This window comes from Pollachius pollachius (assembly GCF_949987615.1).
Source record: "Pollachius pollachius genome assembly, chromosome: 18".
In the NCBI taxonomy this organism is placed as follows: domain Eukaryota; kingdom Metazoa; phylum Chordata; class Actinopteri; order Gadiformes; family Gadidae; genus Pollachius; species Pollachius pollachius.
In genome coordinates, this window is record NC_136951.1 from 9,192,204 (window position 1) to 9,213,115 (window position 20,912).

General features: G+C 44.7%; 1 protein-coding gene across 1 annotated transcript in view; it reads left to right on the plus strand.

Moving 5' to 3' along the window:
- The window catches only part of brinp1 (bone morphogenetic protein/retinoic acid inducible neural-specific 1), a gene marked incomplete at both ends in the record, with an annotated part of 73,093 nt that overhangs the window by 29,233 nt on the left and 22,948 nt on the right, over positions 1–20,912 (plus strand). Inside the window, 2 exons of the mRNA XM_079755543.1 lie at positions 2,455–2,624; positions 18,772–18,877. Of these exons, the coding sequence (XP_079611669.1) occupies positions 2,455–2,624; positions 18,772–18,877 (276 nt within the window). The remainder of the gene's footprint in view (positions 1–2,454; positions 2,625–18,771; positions 18,878–20,912) is intronic.

A 20,912-nucleotide genomic window follows, 5' to 3' on the forward strand; every position in this document is an offset into this window, starting at 1 on the left:
ACCGGAGGCACTGGAGCTTAAAGCATTTAACAGGCGAAGAAACAGCCGCAGCAGTCTTTCCATCCCTCCTCCTTTAATCTGGAGGTTCACTTGAATGTCAAAACACCTGGTTTAAGTAATTCCTCTTCGCTGTGGAAGAAGGAATATGGTGGAATATGTGGAAGTGGGTCTGGAGTGTCAATATTAGACGCAAACACATCTGCTAGGTTATTCACCCAGAAATACTAATAAGTGAAATAAGAAATCTTACATTTGAGGTGGAATATTGTTGGTAATATTAAATGAATGCATTCAAAACCGGGGACAGCAAACATATTGGTGTACCACCAGCATGTCATGCATGTGTAGATGAATATGTGCTGATGATAGAAAAAAAAACTTAGTTGTAATAATAACACTAATATCTTACCGAACTATGGTAATATTAATATGAATACTATCAATGATAATGTCACAATAACACAAATATCCGTAATCAGAGCATAATATCTAAAGACATATATTTCCACTATATCAAACCCCCCTCTTGCTCCTTCTCTCTTTCCTAAACTGTGCATTTATCCCCGTCCAGCAGCACATCCCATCTCTCCCTGTGTGCCACCAGATCATGTTGAACCTTCAGGGCATTCTGCTTAGCTGGGGGTCTGTCATTTTAATCTCGGGACGGGGCCATTAAAAACATTGTTCCATAAGGCAGTCAGGGCAGGGCCACACAAGCTATCAAACAGGCTGACAAAAAAGACCAAGGCCACGGTCAATACCGCCGCCCACGCTGTGCGGCCACAGAGTACTGCGTGTGTACTGTTTGGTCCGAGGAAAAACCAACCTCCATTTCTTTTGTGTTGCAAATCTTTTGTCAAGCTGCAGGGCCGCTTTTGGATGTGCGGTACGCATCATTTTCTGTCATTATATCCATTTGTAGTTGTTGTGCACTCCTACCTAGTACCCTCTTTAGGGGATAACACAGGGCTGCATTATGTAACAGCAAAGTGCAATTCACAGCATACGTGGAGCACTCACATACACACACTCAAGAATCGGCCCTTTTCGCTCACACACTCTTATAAGCACAAAAAGCCCCGAGCGGTGAAACGGCGTTAATGATATACAAGTTAATCAATATTGTCCACAGAATTTTCCTTCACAGATCCATCAACATGCATTATTTCATAAGGTTGTCCCATAAAACAGAGCCCCCTGCATAACGGCGATCCATAGCCGTGAAAGATGGCAGCCACATGATTTCACCCAAGATAATATGAACAATGTTAACATGCCTTTATGACGTTGTTGAATCAATCCAAACCCTGGCGACGGGCCACATGGTCGTGGCTGGAGACCAGGTCCTGTGATGTTTGATAGAAAACGGTCCTCTCCTCGGCCTCAAAAGGTTCTGGGTTCAAACCCCGCCGTCAGCAGGCTATCCTGATGGGATCCTCGAGCAAGAAGCCCTCCCCCCAACCCCTACCCTGCTCATTAATGACTTGTGTCTCGAAGGTGCCCCCCCGCTCAAGAGTTAATGCACAACCATTATCCTTGTGCAGCAAGTCAAGCGCATGTGAGTAACTTTACCCTAGCGCCCCCCCCCCCCCCCCCCCCCCCCCCCCCTCCCTAGGAAACGTCACCGTGATGATGGTGGGTGTCGCTTGAAGCTCACAGCCCCCAGCCCCCACCCTCCAGTCATGGTCAACAGCAGCTATAACCGACCAATCCCGCTGCATCGCTTTGGGCCAAAATAATCGGTCATGGGTGGGGAGGTGTGTGTGAACAAATGTGTCGCACTCCTGAACGCGTTCCCATCGACCTACAGGGCTGACCTTTAGAGTAGCGGAATAACAGGGAACACTTACATCGAGGGATGTAATGGGGAGGAGAAGGGTTTGAAATTGGGTTTATGAATTTATTTGTGGTTGGGAAATTTGAGGGTTGTTTGGTTACCATCTGGTTTCTTGATGGAGGGAAAGTGTGTGTGTGTGTGTGTGTGTGTGTGTCTGTACAATTACAACCTTTTTATAAGGTTTGGATGAGGTGTTAACATACAGGCATAGCTATACCTTTATCGTTTTAGCGATAAAGGTGTGTTTTAGCGGCAAACTTCGCCTGTTGTGACTCCCTCACACTTTGCTGTCAATTATTTGCCTTCAATTATTTTACATGCATCCAATAGAAAAATCCCTTTGGATACACAAACTCAATAACTTAATACTGAGAAGTAGGAACACTATATCTAATCAAAAGTATAATGCGGAGGCCACTAGCTAGCACTTTGTGGCTAAGTGCCACAAGTGCTATGGTGTTGAAAAACAGCATAAACAATAAGGCTTGTAAACATATCGATATATATATATATTATATTTTGCTAAGTATACCAGCTGAGTTTGCATTTGTATGTATACATAAGTGTATCTGTCAACGGTGATGTGGTAAAAAACATTTTTTGTTCCCGTTCCCAAGGGGAAGAGGCGCTTACCATGTACATGGCCAAGAACAAGTTGGACAGGAAGCTGGCCAACGCCACGCAGAACGTGGAGGCGTTGCATCAGCTGGCGTCCTCCTACTTCATCGACCGGGACGGGACCATGAGGAAGCTGCACGAGATCCAGATCTCCACGAACGCCATCAAGGTCTGTTTTTTAACTTCATTACACTGGTACATATATCAAGGTCTGTTTTATAACTTAATTACACTGGTACATGTTTATCAAAGTCTGTTTCATAAGTTCATTACACTGGTACATGTTTATCAAGGTCTGTTTCATAACTTCATTACACTGGTACATGTATTAAGGTCTATTTAGTAACATCAAAACGCTGGAACATGTATTAAGGTCTGTTTAATAACATCATAACACTGGAGTATATATCACTGTCTGTTTCATAAGTTCATTACACTGGTACATGTATTTAGGTCTGGTTCTTAACATCAAAACACAGATACATGTATTTAGGTCTGGTTTTTAACATCAAAACACTGGTACTATTTCATTACATCATTACACTGGTACATATATCAAGGTCTGTTTCATAACATCAAAACACTGGCACATGTATATTAAGGTCTGTTTCATAACATCATACCACTGATAAATGAATTTAGGTATTTTTCATGACATCATAAGTAACACTATTAACTATTCATTAAGGTATATTTCATAACGTCATAGCATTGGTACATGTATGAATATTCCAATGTTGGTAATCAATATCCTATGATACATCCTATGTGCTTTTATGAAAATGTAAGCACATAATATTGCTCTCTCGCATAATTATACTAATGACAACATTTAGAAATCAAAGAGGCATAGTTTAGAGAGACAGCAAATGGTTTTGTCTAGGATAAAAATAATGTATTTTTAACGTAGCTTTTCTTTGGATTGTTTCCCTGGTATAGAATTGAGTAGAATATAGAATTTAAGCATCTGAGTTCTAGATTACAAAGTTTGTTTTTTAGGTTTCTGAAGGTTTGGTTTAAATTTATAAAATGATTAACATATATGTAACAGTTATAGTAAAAACCTCTGTGAGCGATATTTATCTGTTAAAACAAGTGTCCAATGGTCCATATTCCAACAAAGATCCCCAATACAGAGTGTTTGGTCAGTAGCATCAGTCTCCCAATCCCTCTGCTCTGCAGTAAACCGGAAAGAATCGTACCCACTTTATCCAATCAGGAGAGAGAACGGGCAGCGGCCGTCTCTGTGCCAGGCAGCAGGATTTCAGTGTTGACTGACAATGGTAGAACAGGTGAAGCTACCGGTTCCAGCGCTCCCAGTGAAGGGCTTACACAACGAAACACGCACAGCGATGCTTGTTCGTGCGTTGGCTTTGGAGGAAGGGATTGGAGCGCTAACTCTGGAAACGGACAGGAAGTCGGCCAAATCGACGACGTTGCTTACAGCGCCTTCAACTCTCCTCTTAGTGAAATAAATAATGCACATCAATAGCATGCACAATTGAAATGCAAAACAAATTACCAACGAACTGCCTGCACAAACTTACAGAAGACGTTCCTGCAGTTTTACCTCTCGATCAGAACTACTCAGCCAGTACACACATATACATCATTCAGAAGAATATACATGCAGTCCCCCACCCCCCCCCCCCAAGGACCCGCGGACAGGACAGAGTGGGGGCCTCTTGTGTGTTTCCTCCAGTGAGTGACAGGTGGACGGAGGGATTGTGGCAGTCCTGACTTCCATGCTCCCAGGAAGTCAAGTGTGAGGAAGTTAAGCAGAAGTGACGACGGACGCTGAGTCTGACTTTCTCGAGGAGAGAGGGAGAGTGGGGTGATGGCGGTGGATCTACAGACTGCACGCTCCTTATCAGATCTCAGTATCTCTTTCCAAAGGGCTGAGTTGGCTGTCTGTGTCCTCCTTGTGGATGGGGTGGGGTCCTGCTCTGGGTGGTGGTGGTGGTGGTGGTGGTGGTGGTGGTGGTGGTGGTGGTGGTTTATGTTAATGAATGGGTGCATTGGTCTATCCGAAAGAGGAAGGGAAAGAAGAGATGAGCTGAAATCAATGTGTTGGTAAATCAGCAAATGAGATGGCGGGCGACCAAGGCAGCTAATGTTGGCAAGAAGCGAAGGTGTGTGTGTGTGTGTGTGTGTGTGTGTGTGTGTGTGTGTGTGTGCGTGTGTGCGTGTGCGTGTGCGTGCGTGTGCAGGACGGTGTGTCTGTGTGTAGGAGGGTGTGTGGGTTTGAGTGATTTTTATATGTCTGTGTGTGTGCCCGTGCGTGTTCTTATGGATACAGAGGTCAAGTTAAGTGATCTAACAAGTATGTCATTACAGAAAGGAGAAAATTGCAGTGAGAAAATTGGCTGTTTGGACGAGGCTACATTTTGATTTTGTCATTGATTCCCAACCCCCTCCCCAATGGCAGTAAAGGTCAAAGAAGCCACACATCATGGATGTCCATTAGCGACGGAATAATATCAGGGTAATAAGCCTGACGCTAAGGAGCCCATCACATTGCTTTAACACACATTTAACATTAAGAGATACACATTAATATGCATAGGGTCGGGGTTAGCGATGCATTATTAGACATGCAAATCAGGCTTGGATTGTTCTAAGCTTCACCTGTCAGTCGTTTAGGACCAAGTGTCTGCTAAATTGCAAAAATTACACTTTAGTCTTTACTGTTAAGTCGTTAAGCAGACACTTGCATTCAAAGTGACTTACTTGGTCTTTCTAAATGTCATTGATACAGGCCATTAATAAGTAGGTGGTGGGGGGTTACAAATTCTGCCTTCAGGGAGACCTCAAACATTGGGGTGTGAACCCAGGACTTTGTCTCGGCTGGGAGTTATAACACCCTCACTATCCTGTTAGGACGAGACTATCCTACCAAAGGACAAAATTTCAAAGAAGGCTATTTTAATTTCTTTGTAATATATATTTTCTTAAACGATGGCTGCCACACATCACAGACCGCTTGAAGGAAGAAGTTAGGAACCGTCGTCCCACAGGGTGCAATCCCCAAGCCTACTGGAGGTGATTTTAAAACGGCCTTGTTCACCCTCACTAATTAGTCAATGTTAAAGCAATCCCATTAGGTGATATGATTTACAGCTGACATTGGTGCAGCAGCACAGGAATCAAAAACAGACCCTTGACTCTGAAGGAGGATATGTGCGCCAACACGCACACGCACACATACAAACACATACACGAAAGGTTTCACACATGCACAAAACATAAGCATGCACGCATTCACACACACACTCAGAAGCGGGCACAGAAACTCACACACGCACTCGTAGCGTGCATGTGCGCACACACACACACACGCACACACACACACACACACACACACACACAGTTTCTCACCGCCTCTGGCTAAAGTGTCTGGAACACCTCTGCCTTTCCTTTGTGTGGAGAAAATGGGTTATTTAAGGGCACTGGTAAAGTATGAGTGGTCCTTCCTATTTGTATATATATTTAGTTTTGTGCCTTCATGGACAGGAAAGTGAAGAGAGACAGGAAGGTGGGATGAGGAAGAGGGGGGATGACAATGCCGTAGCAGAAGACCACAGGTGGGAATCCAACCTGATACACTACATGGCGAATTGTAATTGAAAGTACTTCTCTCTCTTTCTCTCAGTGTTCAGGACACGTTTCCTAGAAAAACCCTATCTGAGCCGAGCACAGTGTGGAAGACTCACGACAGATAATACAAAAATACATGTTTGTTTTCTTTCATTTGCTGAACCATTTCTGGTGCCCTGACAAAAGCAATTAAACGTTGCAAACTCACACTAATGCGGGATTTGTTGAATTGATTAGGTTAGGTGTGTGGTGCAGTGATGGCGTCATTAGAAGACATTGCTGTTTTCCTTTCTGCTTTAGTTATTATTTCGTAAATATTTGAACGACGTCCACTCTCGCTGATATGCCTGCTGTTCCTGCTCTTCCTTCTTTTCTAGATTCGTCTTTAAAGTACAACTCGCAGCACACGACGGCACTATAAGAAATAGTACGCAATCTGTGAAAAAATAGATGATGCTCACCGGGGCATGAGAGCATTTCTCGTGAAAAATACCAAACTAAAAAGAAACCCTTCGAGGGCTTCGACAGTATTGTCCAACTGTGCGATGGCGAGGATCGATTTCAGAGTTGATTTATGGGCGGCTGTCCATTTGGATGAACCTCCACAGCCCTTGATCTATTCTGAAATGGTTCTGTATGCTTGTCCGCAATACGATAACCCCAACAAATCTAGTCCTAACGGAAAACTTCTCTCCCGCCTCCTCTACCGCTCAATCCATCTCTCTCTCTCTCTCTCTCTCTCTCTCTCTCTCTCTCTCTCTCTCTCTATTTCTCTCTCTCTCTCTCTCTTTCTCTTTCTCTTTCTCTCTCTCTCTTTCCCTCTTGCTCTCCCTCGCTCTCGCTCTCCCTCTCTCTCTGTCTCTGTGTGTGGAAAGGATGCTCTAGGACGACGGCAGCAAAGTACAGCCGTCCGTTGGTCACGTAGCTCAGCAGACCGACGGCGATCAGAATGTGCAGACAAAGCACAGTCTGCCAGAGAGAGTGAGTGTAGCTGCTACCTCTAACAAGGGCCACGCTCTTCTGCTATTGATTCAATATGGCTTCCCAGACATGCTTTGCAGGGCAGAATTTTGATCACCGGAGAGAGAGAGAAAGAGATACAGAGAGAGGAAGAGAAAACACAAATAGAGAAGAAAATATATTTTTTCGTTTTTTTTCCTTACTAGGAAGTCAGATTGAAATCCACATCTGTATGGGTTCAGTGTGGAGTTTTTAGGAATAGCTTTAACCTCTGAGATTTTATTTTTTCCAATCCATTCATTTGGATTAAGCATAAATCCATGACCATATATGTTTGAATATTTTAAGTCATATACTTTTATGACATGCTACTATTCTGTGCTTTAAATCCCACACGGGCTCATATGCATATGTAAAAGTCTCTACTTCTAAATTTTAGTTTATGTCCAACTATAAAGGGAATCCAAAAATCCAAATGAAATAAAAAACACTAAGGAGAACCATTCCAGATGCCATCTCTGGTAACAAACTCCAATCCTCTAAATAAAAGGCTGTTTAAAAATTCTCAGAGCTCATTACAAAATGAATCCCTTATTTTAAGCCCTTTCTGTGCTCGTCTATTCATCTATTTCTCTTTACTCGTACGTTCCCAGGGCTGCTCTTTCAGCCCAACACCAGCATAGAGCCTGCAAACCCCTTCACACAACACCCAGTCCCACTGAACACACTCCAGCCCTGCGTCAGATGTCCTTAATGTCTCTCTCTCTCTCCACCTGCCCCTAGTCACTGCTGGTAGTGCAGTCTACTGTGGTGCCGGCTCTGACTGTAATAGGATAAGGGAAATTAAAAACATGACGATGGCTGATACAAATAGGGGTAATGGAACCAAGAGAACCTTACAGGAGGGGTGATGCTCTGAACAGATGTACTCATAAAGGTGTGTGTGTGTGTGATAAGAAAAATAATGCATGCATACAAACGTTTATCAGAGCTGAGGCGACGTCAGCCTGTCGCACAACCGGTGGCCCCAGCTCCATTTGAGACTAGTTATTTTTCTAACACACCCTTAAAACATTATCTATCTGTTGTGACGTTGTATTTATTTTCTCATATCCCACATTCAAAAGATAACATCCCAAAAAGAGTGTGGCATGGAAAACAAGAGACCAAAGTTACAGTAAAATGAAGGAGGTGTTGAATGTTGGTTTTCCTGAATCTTATTGCATATTTGCTGATCTCTATATACACGTGCAGAAACTAACATCTGAAAGCCTTTGAGAAGGACTTCAACTTGATTATTTATAATGAATGACAATATACAAAATCACTTTTGGCCTGTGTGTGTGCGTAGGTGTGTTTGTGGGTGTGTGTGCTTGTGTGTGTGCATGCATGTGTGTGTGTGTGGCTGTTGTTGGCGGTGTGTAGGCTGCCACATGTATGAAGTGATTGAGTGGTCATGGCGACTGGACATAATTAAAACTGCATGAATGATTGTTGTATAACCAAGAGAAGGAAAGAAACACACACACACACACACACACACACACACACACGGATTGCCGTCTTCCTGTTGTCCAAGAAAAGGGATGAAAAGGCATCCACAGAGCAGTCATTCAGCAAAGACACCAACAGGCGAGGTAGAGAGCAATCATAAGCCTACAATCAAAATTGAATTAACAAACTAATTACAATGCTGCACCACCAAGCTTCTAAACATACGTGGGTATACAACGACTGGGTAGAGCGCAGATGTAGTAAACAGGAATATGATGATACAATTTGTATTTTATTGTATAGTTTACCCCATCTCAGAGATATAGTGCATGTCAACAAAGTGCGTTCTGTATGAAAAAGAAAGCTAAAGGTGAATAAACCTTAGATATTAATGCAATGAGGAAAACATAACCAAACTTTACTTGTGTTACTGTATAGGTAACATACATTATTTGTATTTACGTTTTTAATTTTTTATTCACCGTGCATATTAATGTATCGACATAGAGGAACAATAACAATTATAATTTATATTATTTAGTATAAATGAAAAAAACATGCTTTTATTTTTCTATTTATTAGCAGCTTTATAAAGTGGAAATAGGATTCTTAATTAGTGTTTTAATGTGGATTTATTTTTCTTTAAAATGCAATTGTCAGAGCTGCCTTGGTTTTCTCTTGGCTAATTGTAAGTAATATGCATGAGTATTTACACACACACGCACGCACGTACGAACAGACACACACACACACACACACACACACACACACACACACACACACAGATTGAGAGCTTTACAATATCTCAGTGTTTGCACAGAACACTCTTAGTTTGTAGCACTCCTTCAGAACAGCTGTCGTCCACATGGACATCTGTAGCGACCAGTGATCACGGAGCTGCTGACAGACTACCTTCCAAGGTCACTCTCCCACACACACACTCACTGAGGGCTGATTTACAGCAGGGCTCACTATGCAGATTTCCTGATGATCTGGCAACACGGTTGTGTTAAAACAATTCATGCACACACACACACACACACACACACACACACACACACACACACACACACACACACACACACACACACACACAAACGCATGCATGCCTACATGCATGTGAGGTTTTTTTAGTGTACCTCAATCTTTATGTTTGATTGTGTGTGGGTGTGTGCATGTGTGTGGGTGTCCTCTGTCTTAAGGTGAACCTAATCCCTTGAGTGATCAGATTGTAATTGGATAGCAGATAAGCACATGGAAAGCATAGCATGGAAACACTTAAGAAGAATTGAAAATGGATGTAAACGTGTACCGTATCGTCTCCGCCACAGAGAGGTGGATGGAGATACGCAGCAGCCAATCGCCGCCCTCCTCTCCCCCGCCGAACAAGGCCCCGCTGCGATGGCCGACATTTCCATAAATGCTTTGTCAAAAATTGATTTTCCTCAGCCACTCTCGGTTATGAGTGTAAATGATTTACTCCCGCTCGCTACCACATCAACATCAACAAACAACAAAGCAGTGCAATTTAAAAAAAGATCTCAAAGTTCTATTACCAATTGCAACACGATTTTTAATATCGGATAAACTCGATTCCTTTTGTATGCGATACGGTTTGTATTTTGATTGAAAAAATCGAATCAACGTCAAAGAGAACGGGAGAGAGAGAGAGAGAGAGTGCGTAAGAGAGAGAGAGAGAGAGAGAGAGAGGGAGAGGGAGAGGGAGAGGGAGAGGGAGAGAGAGGTGTGTGAGGCGTTTCTTTCCGCTGCTTGACACCTCATTTCCCAGAGACCTGCCACAACTGTTTGCTGAAGGACATGCGAGGCGACCACAAGTGCTCATTTGTATGTATTACTGTACGTCTCCTTGATAACGTGTCACCGGGAGGAAGACTCACGTACACTGGGCCGTACAGGTGTACCGCACGTGACCCAGATTCAGTTCCGTTCCCTGCATCGTATCTGTATGATTCTCCATTAGTTTAAAGTCGCAATGTGTAAGATTGTCCCCCTCCCAGTCAGTAGGCGGGCGACATTCAGAATCCAAACAGCTCAATAGCAGGTTCTGTCCAATTTGAAGGGATGTGCGCCTGTTTGACGAGAGCTAGCGTAGCTCGGCTGGCTGGGCGGCGTGAGGGGGAAGGTTTTTTCGGTATTTCAATGCTAATACTTACCAAAGAGAGAGCTACGGGCTGGACAGCGCTTTTTATTTGTGTAATATATTTGATGTGATGGTTAATGGATGCGTTTTTATTGATTGACGATTGATCAGCAGTGTGTAGTTTGAGGTAGGAGCTGGTTGAAATGTTACGAATCGTGACTTTGTTATTTCCATGTTATATTTCCGTGTGTGCACTCTAATGAGGTAGTCCGTCTCTGTCATTCATGCCTGGCGTGTTCACCTGCAGAGGTTTGCTTTCAGTAGCTTAAATAATTAGTCTCGCAATTAGCCTAGTGTATGCTATCATCAGTCAGTCTTAGGCTTTGAAACTAGTCTCCTGAAATCGGTCGGGGAAAGGACATATTCATATGGACAATGCATCTACTAAAAAGGTCTTATTCCAAACCATGTAATGTTTATGCTCTATGTGTGTATAGATCTACAAATGGGCTCAAGCACCAGGTCTGCTTAAAAAAAAAAACATTAAAGAGAATGACAAACAAACGACATCCAAGGTATCCACACATACGTACGGATATAAATATATATATATATATATGCAAGAGACCTACATATTTCTCAATTGTCGTGCTTTCTGTCCCTTTGGGAGTTGATTTACTTCAGGCCTTCCTATCTCACCGTATCAAAGTGAACCGCCATTCACACACACGCACGTGCACACACAGACACACTCACACACACACAGAAATGTGTCTTCAGAGATCTGGGTATATAGCGTCGCTGCGTCCGGGTATTCTAGTCATTTCCAGGAATAGCAAGTCATTAAGGAGGTGAGGGATGAGATGATGTCGGATCAGAAGAGACTCTATGGAGAGACTCCTGATGAATCCACTTCCCTGTCCATACCCTGTGCCTTAGTAGAAGTACATTGTGCATATCTCACCACATTATGCACGGATACCGGGTGCCCCAGACCATACTCTCAGAGTGTATTGATCTCCATCACAAAGGCCCAGGACATTAGCCTTGTAACTTTTTCATTCTGTACAGGCCCCAGCGCTGGGCCTCCACGGCAAAATCCATCGATCCATTCCTTCAATCCTTTTTATTTTACCATCCAAGCAATCGCAATGGGCGCTTTCATTCCTAAACGCTTGTCTTGCAAAATGTATTTATATAATAGCTTTTATTTTTTTATTTATGACGCGTTATATTTACACGTAATGTGTTCATTGCAGACACACTCAGACACACATCCTCCCACCACACAAACATACTGATTCATTCACTCGCTCACTCGCTCACTCACTCACTCAATCACTCACACACACACACAAACACACACACACACACACACACACACACTGAATCATTCAATCACTCACTCACTCACAAGCACACACACGCATACACCAGGGATGGGCAAAACGATTATTTTCCGGGAATCAGTTCTTTCAGTTCCATTCACTATCACGAGTCGTTTGTTTGAGGTCTGTTACGTCATTTGGCAGAGAATCGGAAATGATGGAATAAATGTTAATAAACATGCATGTAGCCTACTTCTTTCAAAGGTTCTGGCGAAATGTTCCAGGTTAAGTGTAAATATTAAGCATATATATAAAGCACATACGTACACATAAATGATACATACATACAGATACTTGATACATAATGGGGTGCAGTAAGAATTAAATGGCGTCTTCCAAGTAGCGCTAATAATCAGTGAAGCACGTAAGCAAGCAGCAGCACCACCATTTTGCGAATTCCCTACTAGACCAAGCGAGACTCATAATGGTAGGTAAAAACAATACTTTATTAAAGCATGCAATTGTGATGTAGAACAAAATAAAAAGAAAACATCAAGTGCTTGCATGATATTGGAGCCTACAGCGATCGTTAGTTAACTTGTGTGGTGGTGCCTTACCATTTGTTTACCCATGGGCCATGGCAACGCGATTGCATCCTGCTGTAGTACTGTCATTGGCTGAATCGTTGAGAACGTTTTAGACTCTATTAATATAAGGTTCTCTTGTTTTGGGAATCAGTTCTCGTCGTTCACCTTCGGGATTCGTTCGCTCTGACCGAATCGTTCGCGACCATCACTAGCATACACAAACACACACACACACACACGCACACACACACACACACACACACACACACACACACACATGTTCCGTACCCGTGGCTGCAAACAGCGAGGATGCTGTGAGGTTGCCGTGCCGCAGTGTGCGTGCCCCCAGTGGAGTCGAAGCGTTATGTTCTGCTTAATAATCCGAATCCCCTAAGTCCCCCTTGGCCCACTTCAGTCGCTTTGATTGCTCCTTGTGTTTTTCTTACGTTCTGCCACTACATTGTAATATTGTGCCAGACACAAAACACACCCCCTCACTGGAGAGAGATGGGGGGGAGACACGGTGAGAGGGGGGAGAAACGTAGAGAGAGGGAGGGGGAGGGGGACAGAGTGACAGAGAGGGGGGGAGAGAGTGTGTGTGAATGAGACATGGAGAGAGAGAGAGACTGAAATAGATCTATACGAGAGAGAGAGAGAGAGAGAGAGAGAGAGAGAGAGAGAGAATGACTACCTCTCTTCCAAGGTCGTGGAGATTACATAGGGGGTCAACCTCTAATCCTGGAAAGCAGAGTGTGTCTCCTCACCGTTGGGGAATAATAATTCTTAGAAATAAATCACTGGGAGCTAAAGTGACTCCGACCAAAGGACACAAAGCACACGCAAAGCACACATGCACTCCCCTGCTGTAGGGGTATATATATATATATGTACAAAAAAAATACCCCTACCACAGGACTGTGTGTGTCTGGGAGTGTGTGTTTATGTAACACTGATGTGACACTTTGTACACCCTCACGTGAGAGCACTTTCGCCCTTATTGCACATATTTCCATTGGTGACCCCCATTCATTTTTTTAAGAATTCAACCTCCCCTGATGACAACACTAGGACAAATATTCACTTCACTAAACTCTCACATGACCTTCTATAAAAAACAAGATTCATGTGTAAGCTGCCTCCACATCTAGCAGCGGAGCCAACCAGCACGACTAAAGAGTCTAGTCTGCAGCCGTCTAGTCTCACAGATCTGACCTTGGCTTAGCAACTTAAAGTCTGGTGGCAGACGGGCTCAAATCTGGGGCATTTCGCTGTCTTTCGCTTCTTATGTGTTTCATCTAATCGTGTGGCTGGATCTTTAAACGAGCGATTTGCTGAACTTTCACCGGGGGGGGTAGGCGAAATTAAAAGAAGCTCTCTGGACATGCTCAGAAAAGGTTGGTGAAGGTTTTAAACCCACATCGTGTAAACCGGCCATTGTAGAAATACACATTTTTAAATACACTTCTGGAAACTTCGTCCACTCTGAGAAATGAGTTTTCTTCTGTACAATACCTCCGTTCAGAAATGTAGAACAAGGTGTACCTCCGTCCCTTTATGTTTTTGGTTTCCGGCCCGGGCTCGGTGCTGTCTCCGCCCGTGAGTGGTGCTATAGCAGAGCAGAACCACTGCGTCCTGGATGAGGAGCCGTTAAGACAGGTGAGGAACGAGGGAGGGGACAGGCTACCGCTGTAATCAATCTGGACCAGCAGCATCGGGCCCCGTGCCAAGGGCCACCAAGAGCGCTTTAAAGTCCTTGTTCTTGGCACTCCCTCTGACAGTGTGGAGGAGGCGGTGGGGGGTGGGCAGCGCTGGCTTGGGGATGTTCCATAACTGCAGGATGTGCGAGAGCCGTGCTTTCAGTGATTTACGGTGGATTTAGAATGCACTTTGTTGAGGTGTGCCTTCTCCGTCGGTCTGGAGTGTGTCTGGGATTCCAGACACACCAGGGGTTTCTTTTTAGGGAGTCCAACATCGTAACTCCTAGACAATCCTACCCCAAAAGCTGTTGGGGGCTCGATGCGTTCCAACTTCTCTGAACCCATTGTTTTCGACTTGTTTTTGTAGTTTGTGTATTCCCACATTTTGCTGTTGCTTAGGATATAGCATCTGCTGAGGGACTTTACCTCAAGGTGAGTGAGACGATTGTCCCTGTGTATGTTAGGGCTGGGAAAACGTTGGGGCTTAAGGACATGTTTGTTGGGGTTTTGTCACTTACTAAAACTGTGAGTAATTTTTGCCACTTTTGTTGGGACTTTCCACTTGTTCAACACTGTGTTTTTCTTTGAGGACTGTAACATCCCCATGAAATGTGATTAAATCGTAAACAATCAAAAGTTGTATGAAACACGATAATTTAAATCATTGTTATTTCCCTCTAAATTCAAGAGATAGATAGTCGATGAAGAGTGAAATGAAGTACACACACACACACACACACACACACACACAGACACAGACACAGACACACACACACACACACACACACACACATTGCAATTTACATTCTATGGCAGCAGCAGCAGCATTAGGAGATGCATACAAAAGTCTCAGATCAACAGAGATTTCCATTAGAAAAAAGCCCAGTTCCGGTTACAGTTCTAAGAACCTAATTTTGCACATCGGGCCTGGAACAGGTTTCTGGCTGCGAGGCATGCACAGCTGTTCCTAGCTGATTTATCAAACACACACGCACGCCCCACCCCTGCACGTCAGCTTTTGTATTGAAACATAGGGTTAATTCGCTGAATATACACATCAACTTTTTTAAAAGCAGTTTCATTAAACAGCGGTGTAGAGGCAGAACACAGGTATCCCGAGTTTAAGGTTTTGAAGATGTCTTTTTAGATGTCGATTTGTAATCATTGTTTGGTTGCTGTTGTGCTTTTTTTTATTGTCTCATCGCTGCAACCCTGTTTCTTTAAAGGCACGACGAGTTCAGGGAGTTCTCTTGACTCCCTGGAGTAAAACAGAACAATTATAAGATGTGGATGCGGGTTTGTGTCTCTGGTCGACCTCCTTATCCTCCCTGACACCTCCTCCTCTCCCCTGTGGAGAGCTGCAGAGAGAGTGTCATCGCCAGTGGAAACGAAGACGTTTCCCCTACCCCGCCGCCACGGGAGAGATCAGGATCCATGAGCGGGCTTTAGTTTGCGTGTCTGAGATCAGAGACGCCGCGGCCCTTGTTACACAGGGGACTGGATGAAGCCATGTTCGTCTCGTGCGGTGGAGGACAATTTGAGAGTTTTTTTTTCAGAGGTGTCAAAGGGGATGTTTTAAATATAGCACTACGTTATGAGCGGGAGTGAAGCCCGCAACCGATCCGAGTACTGACGCGTGTTCAGTCATGCCGCAGGCCCCTTTGCATATCCGTAACGCTTCGCCGGAGCCCACTGTGCACTTAAAGTGCATGCACTAGCCAGCGCAGTTATAACATTCATAGTCAAGGGGTTGTGGATAGTCCCGTCGCCGTGGCAACATGTCGTAGCAGTAAACGGAAGATTATTTATAGACAAAACTTTTGAACAAACCTCATGAACTCCAATGTCAAGCTAACACAATATAAACCTTACTATACCTCTTTTATCACACTGGAATAAAACTCTGACCAAGACAGTGACACATGTGAAGTTATGTAAAATGAGTTATAAGGATAAAATCTGTTCTAGATCATTTAAAATTGACACAAATCAAGGCCCTTTCACACATGCAGTCCAACCCGACAAAGTTCTGGAAGATTTCCTGCACGGGGTCGTGTGTGAACGGGAACAGGGATCGATATTCTGGGAAATCTACACTGACAATCTGCACTGACCCAGGAATGATACTGACAAGCTAGATTTCTGGGTCACTGCCGGTATGGCCGTGTTGTGAATGAAACCACTGACACTGCCAGGAGAGGCAGGAAAAGGGTTACGTCATTCGGACTTCAGACACTTTCAAGTGGAACGAACAAACCAATCAGAAGACTGCTGAGAACGTCTTTGAATCTGCAACTATTTACCTAAACAGGCCAAAGCTTTTCTGAGCCGTTTGATTACAATATCACTAAAGTTTCTTTGGTTTGCAAGTAAATTTGTTTAATATCAAGAATGGGTGAGAACTGGACAGATTACAAAATAAGGGACATTATCTCAGCTAGCATCCCTAAGTTACAGCATCACCGTCATCGGCTGGACTGTCCCATCTATGCTGGCATTGCTGTGTCATTAAGGGGCCAAGATGGGAACGACCTATGAAAGGGCATTTACTCTGATTCTCAAGAATAGACAAAGTATTGTCTGTTTTTTTTTACAATTTTTTGCACATCTGTCTCTGGGGTTTCCGGACTTGAGTCCCCAGCAGACTTACACGTGGGGCAAGATACGCATCTGTCGAAATTTATTTATTATATTATCCAGCCTGTCATCAAGCCATCTGCTGTGGGATTCGCATAAAAGACAGCGGTGTGGCGACACATTGTCATTCAGTATCAGGCCTTTGTTTTGATTAAATAATCCCGCTCTCTTCTCCTTAGGGGGGTGTAGGTATGGCTGATCTATCAGATCTATCGGAGATTGATTGAGAAGGCTTGTCAATGGAGTACGGCGACTGCTTCAATCTGAGTCAATTCTGTGGACGCCAGTGGGAATTTGTCGCAGATGTTGTTGCCTTGTTGGCATTAAATGTGTATTTCTTTCCCCGCTTTGCAAATGCTGTTGATTTTTTGAGAAGTGCTAAGCGCTTGTCGAAAAGGGAAATGATTAATAGAGTGAAAGAAAAATATTGAATCTCCCCCATAAGAAACTGTCTGATGTTTGTACACATCGGGTGAGTTGAGGGACATGATGAAAGCTTGTGCTGACACCACACCACTTTATGGTGAGAGAAGTACCTTTTGACTATTCTTATTTAGCTATTAATGTCCTCTGCTGAGTAGTGTGTCAGCCGACATTTTGCTAATACGATTAGCATTAAGCAAAGGAAACCTGCTAAAGGATGTCTCTCTCTCTCTCACTCTCTCTCTCTCTCTCTCTCTCTCTCGCTTTCTCTCTCACTGTCACTGTCACTCTCTCACTCCTTGGGCTCTGTCTCTCTCCCTCTCTCTCTCTCTCTCTCTCTCTCTCTCTCTCACTGTCACTATTACTCTCTCTCTCACTTTCTTTCTCTCTCTCTTGCCCTTTCTCTCTCTCTCTGCCTTTCTCACTGTCACTCTCTCACTTTTGCTCTCTCTCTCTCTCTCTCTCTCTCTCTCTCTCTCACTGTCACTGTCACTCTCTCCCGTAACAAGTTTGTCTTTCCAGAGCCCCGAGTTTTGTAGTTAAAAAAAAATGAACAAGCTTTCTCACATTCGATAAACCTAATTAGGTTGTTTTTTCTGTGAGTGTAGTGGCGTCCAGAGTTATAGGCGGCTGAAAGTGATCACTTCCCAGTGAGGTGTCATTCAGTGACACGTAATGGGACTACCAGCGTATGGGTTATATAGCGGCCATGTTTGTTTCATCTCTCTGTTATTAGACAACAGAGCACCTATAAAAGAGTCCTAAAAGGAATCACCACCATCAAGCATTGGCGCCGATGGACGCATAAAATGTGTCTTGTAAAAAAATTGGCCATTGCAAACTACCATTTATAAGGCTTTTAGTCAACTGAGAGTCGATTACACCTCACATTAAAATCTATTGGCGGTTGTTCGATTTAAGGGATGTGTTGGTCTGTGTGTGTGTGTGTGTGTGTGTGTGTGTGTGTGTGTGTGTGTGTGTGTGTTTGTATTTTTTGTGCAGTTTCGATGCAGTGCACCATTCTTGACCTTGTATTTGGGTTCAGGGCCCGAATCTCATTGGTTTCTATAGAACATCTGGGTACGCACACATGCATATTGACGGACACAAATCCATTTCCACACACACACACATAAACCCTTTCATGCACGCATACACACATGCACAGAGAAACACACGCACATACATACCCATCCACACACACCCAGCCGTCCGCACACACCCACACAACCCCCCCGATACACAACCCCATCAATTCACTCACGCATTAGCCAACACACACACACACACACACACACACACACACACACACACCAAACCAACAAAACATACACACATAAATCCATATATCCGCCCCCCACACAGACACACACACGCAAACCCACCCATCCGCACATCCATCCATCCATCCATCCACACACACACATATGCGGCTAAGCGTCTCCTTGTGAACAAAGTTTTCTCTTCCATTTACGCTCTAATTCCCTGGCAGGTGACAGAGACACGCACGGGCCCGCTGGGATGCAGCAGCTACGACAATCTGGACTCTGTTAGCTCCATCCTCCTGCAGAGCCCTGAGAGCAAGCTCCACCTCCAAGGTAAACAACGGCGCTACACCCGGCTCTCCTCTGCTCCCTAGTCCCCCGCTCCTTCCTCCCGCTCTACTCCCCTCTAATCTCTCCCCTCCCTTCTCCTTTCCCCTTCCCTCTCTCCCCCCGTCCCCTCTGTCTTATCTCCGATCCGCTCATCCCTCTTCTCCCTCCTAATTTTTCCTCTTTCCCCCCCTTCTCGTCGCCTCTCTCCCCCTCCGCTCTCCTTCTCTCTCCTCTCCTCTCCCCCTCCTCCTCTCCCCCCTTCTCCTCACCTCTCCCCCCATCCTCTCTCCTCTTCTCCCCCTTCTCTCTCCCTTCCTTCCCCTCCTATAATCCCCTCCTCTCTCCTCCTCTCCTCTCCCCTCCTCCCCTTCCTCTCCCCCTCCTCCCTCCTCTCCTTCTCTCCTCTCCTCTCCCTCCCCATCCTCCTCCTTTCCTCTCCTCTCCCCCCACCTCCCCCTCCTTTCTCTCCTCCCCTCCCCTCCTTCCCTCTCCCCTCCTCTCCTCTCCCCTACCCTCCTCTCTTCTCACCTCCTCTCTTCTCCCCTCCTCTCCTCCCCCTTATCCTCTCCCGTCCTCTCTTCTCTCCCCTACCCCCTCTCCTCTCCTTTCCTTCCCCTCCCCTCCCCTCCCATCCTCTCCTCTTCTCCTCTCTCCACCTTACCACCATTCCACATTGTAGAACATGACACACAACCAAACACGAAGGGCTTGGTGAGAGGTCACCTCTGCAGGGGCAAGGCTCCCCGAGATCTCTGGTTCTTTTGGACATTTATACAATTAAAAGTAAAGAGGACTATACGTCCACGTCCAGTTCTCTTAGAGGAGGTGCCTGGGGAGGGAGCGCGAGCCTCCTGTCCCTTCCCATGAATTCAATATCACTTCAAGGTTTTTTGCAAATGGTTCTTTTTTGGGGGGGGTCTCTGAGATGAATCTTGTTCCCCATTCTCCGCCGGGGCTTGTGATGTAATTGTTTGAGCTCGTAGACACCATGTCGGCTCTTAATCAAGCTCTAGCTCTGGTGTCGCAGGCTCTCTTTCACCCGCCCTAGCTCTCTCTCTCTCTCAATCTCTCTCTAGCTCTCTTTCTGGCTCACCCTTGCACTCTGTCACTTGCTTTCTTTTCGTCCTTGCTCTCTCACTCCTTCAATCCCTCCTCTCTCACTCTCCATCTCTCTCGCTCTCTCTCTCTCTCTCTCTCTCTCTCTCCCCCTCTCTTCTGCTCTTGCTTTCTCTCTTGCTCTCTCTTCTGCTCTCTCTCTATCTCTCTCTCTCACTCACTCTCTCCCTATCTCCCTCCACCAGTGTTGAAGACAATCAGAGGAATTTCTATGCACAATAGCCCAGACTCCAGAAGCCTTTTAGAGTGGAGTCGGTTCTTTTCAATGACCTATAATGTACACTTAAAACGGGATCAGCCATTCTAAATGTCCTCATCAGCGCAACGCTCCAAGCGGTCCTCCAATGCTTGAGTGCCGACAATGAAGAAAATGTACTTGATGAATGCTTGAACAAGACGTCATCTTTGACTTTAATCTTAGCCCCTCAAAATATAAATTCCAATGTTTTATGCTTTTTCGATCAACAATAACAGCCGTCATTGATTCATCCTATCGTGATGTGATAATAGCTCAACAACAACAACAGCATTAATAATAATAACCACGGTACAACTGGGCAGGAGGCTTACAGTAGCATAGAGCGGTCAGCAGCCCCTCTGAGAACCAGCTTTGTGTGTTTGTGTGTTTGTTTGTTTTGTTTCCGTGGGCTACGACCTCAGGAAAATGTGAAACCACCAAACGTTCCCTAGTATGCACCGAAATATACTGTCTTGTATGTTGACATCTCCTTTTAGACCTTTACCACACAGACGCCTTCATCCAAAGGGACTCCCCAGGAGGGCTGAGGTGGCGTGGTGTACCATTACCACCGGGGCCCCTGTGGAACGGGCAGCACCACCAGGATTGTTAGTACAACTTGGTGACAGCCGATTGCATGCATAGGTACAGCTCAGAGACGGCACTCTGAATCTGCATCCAGCA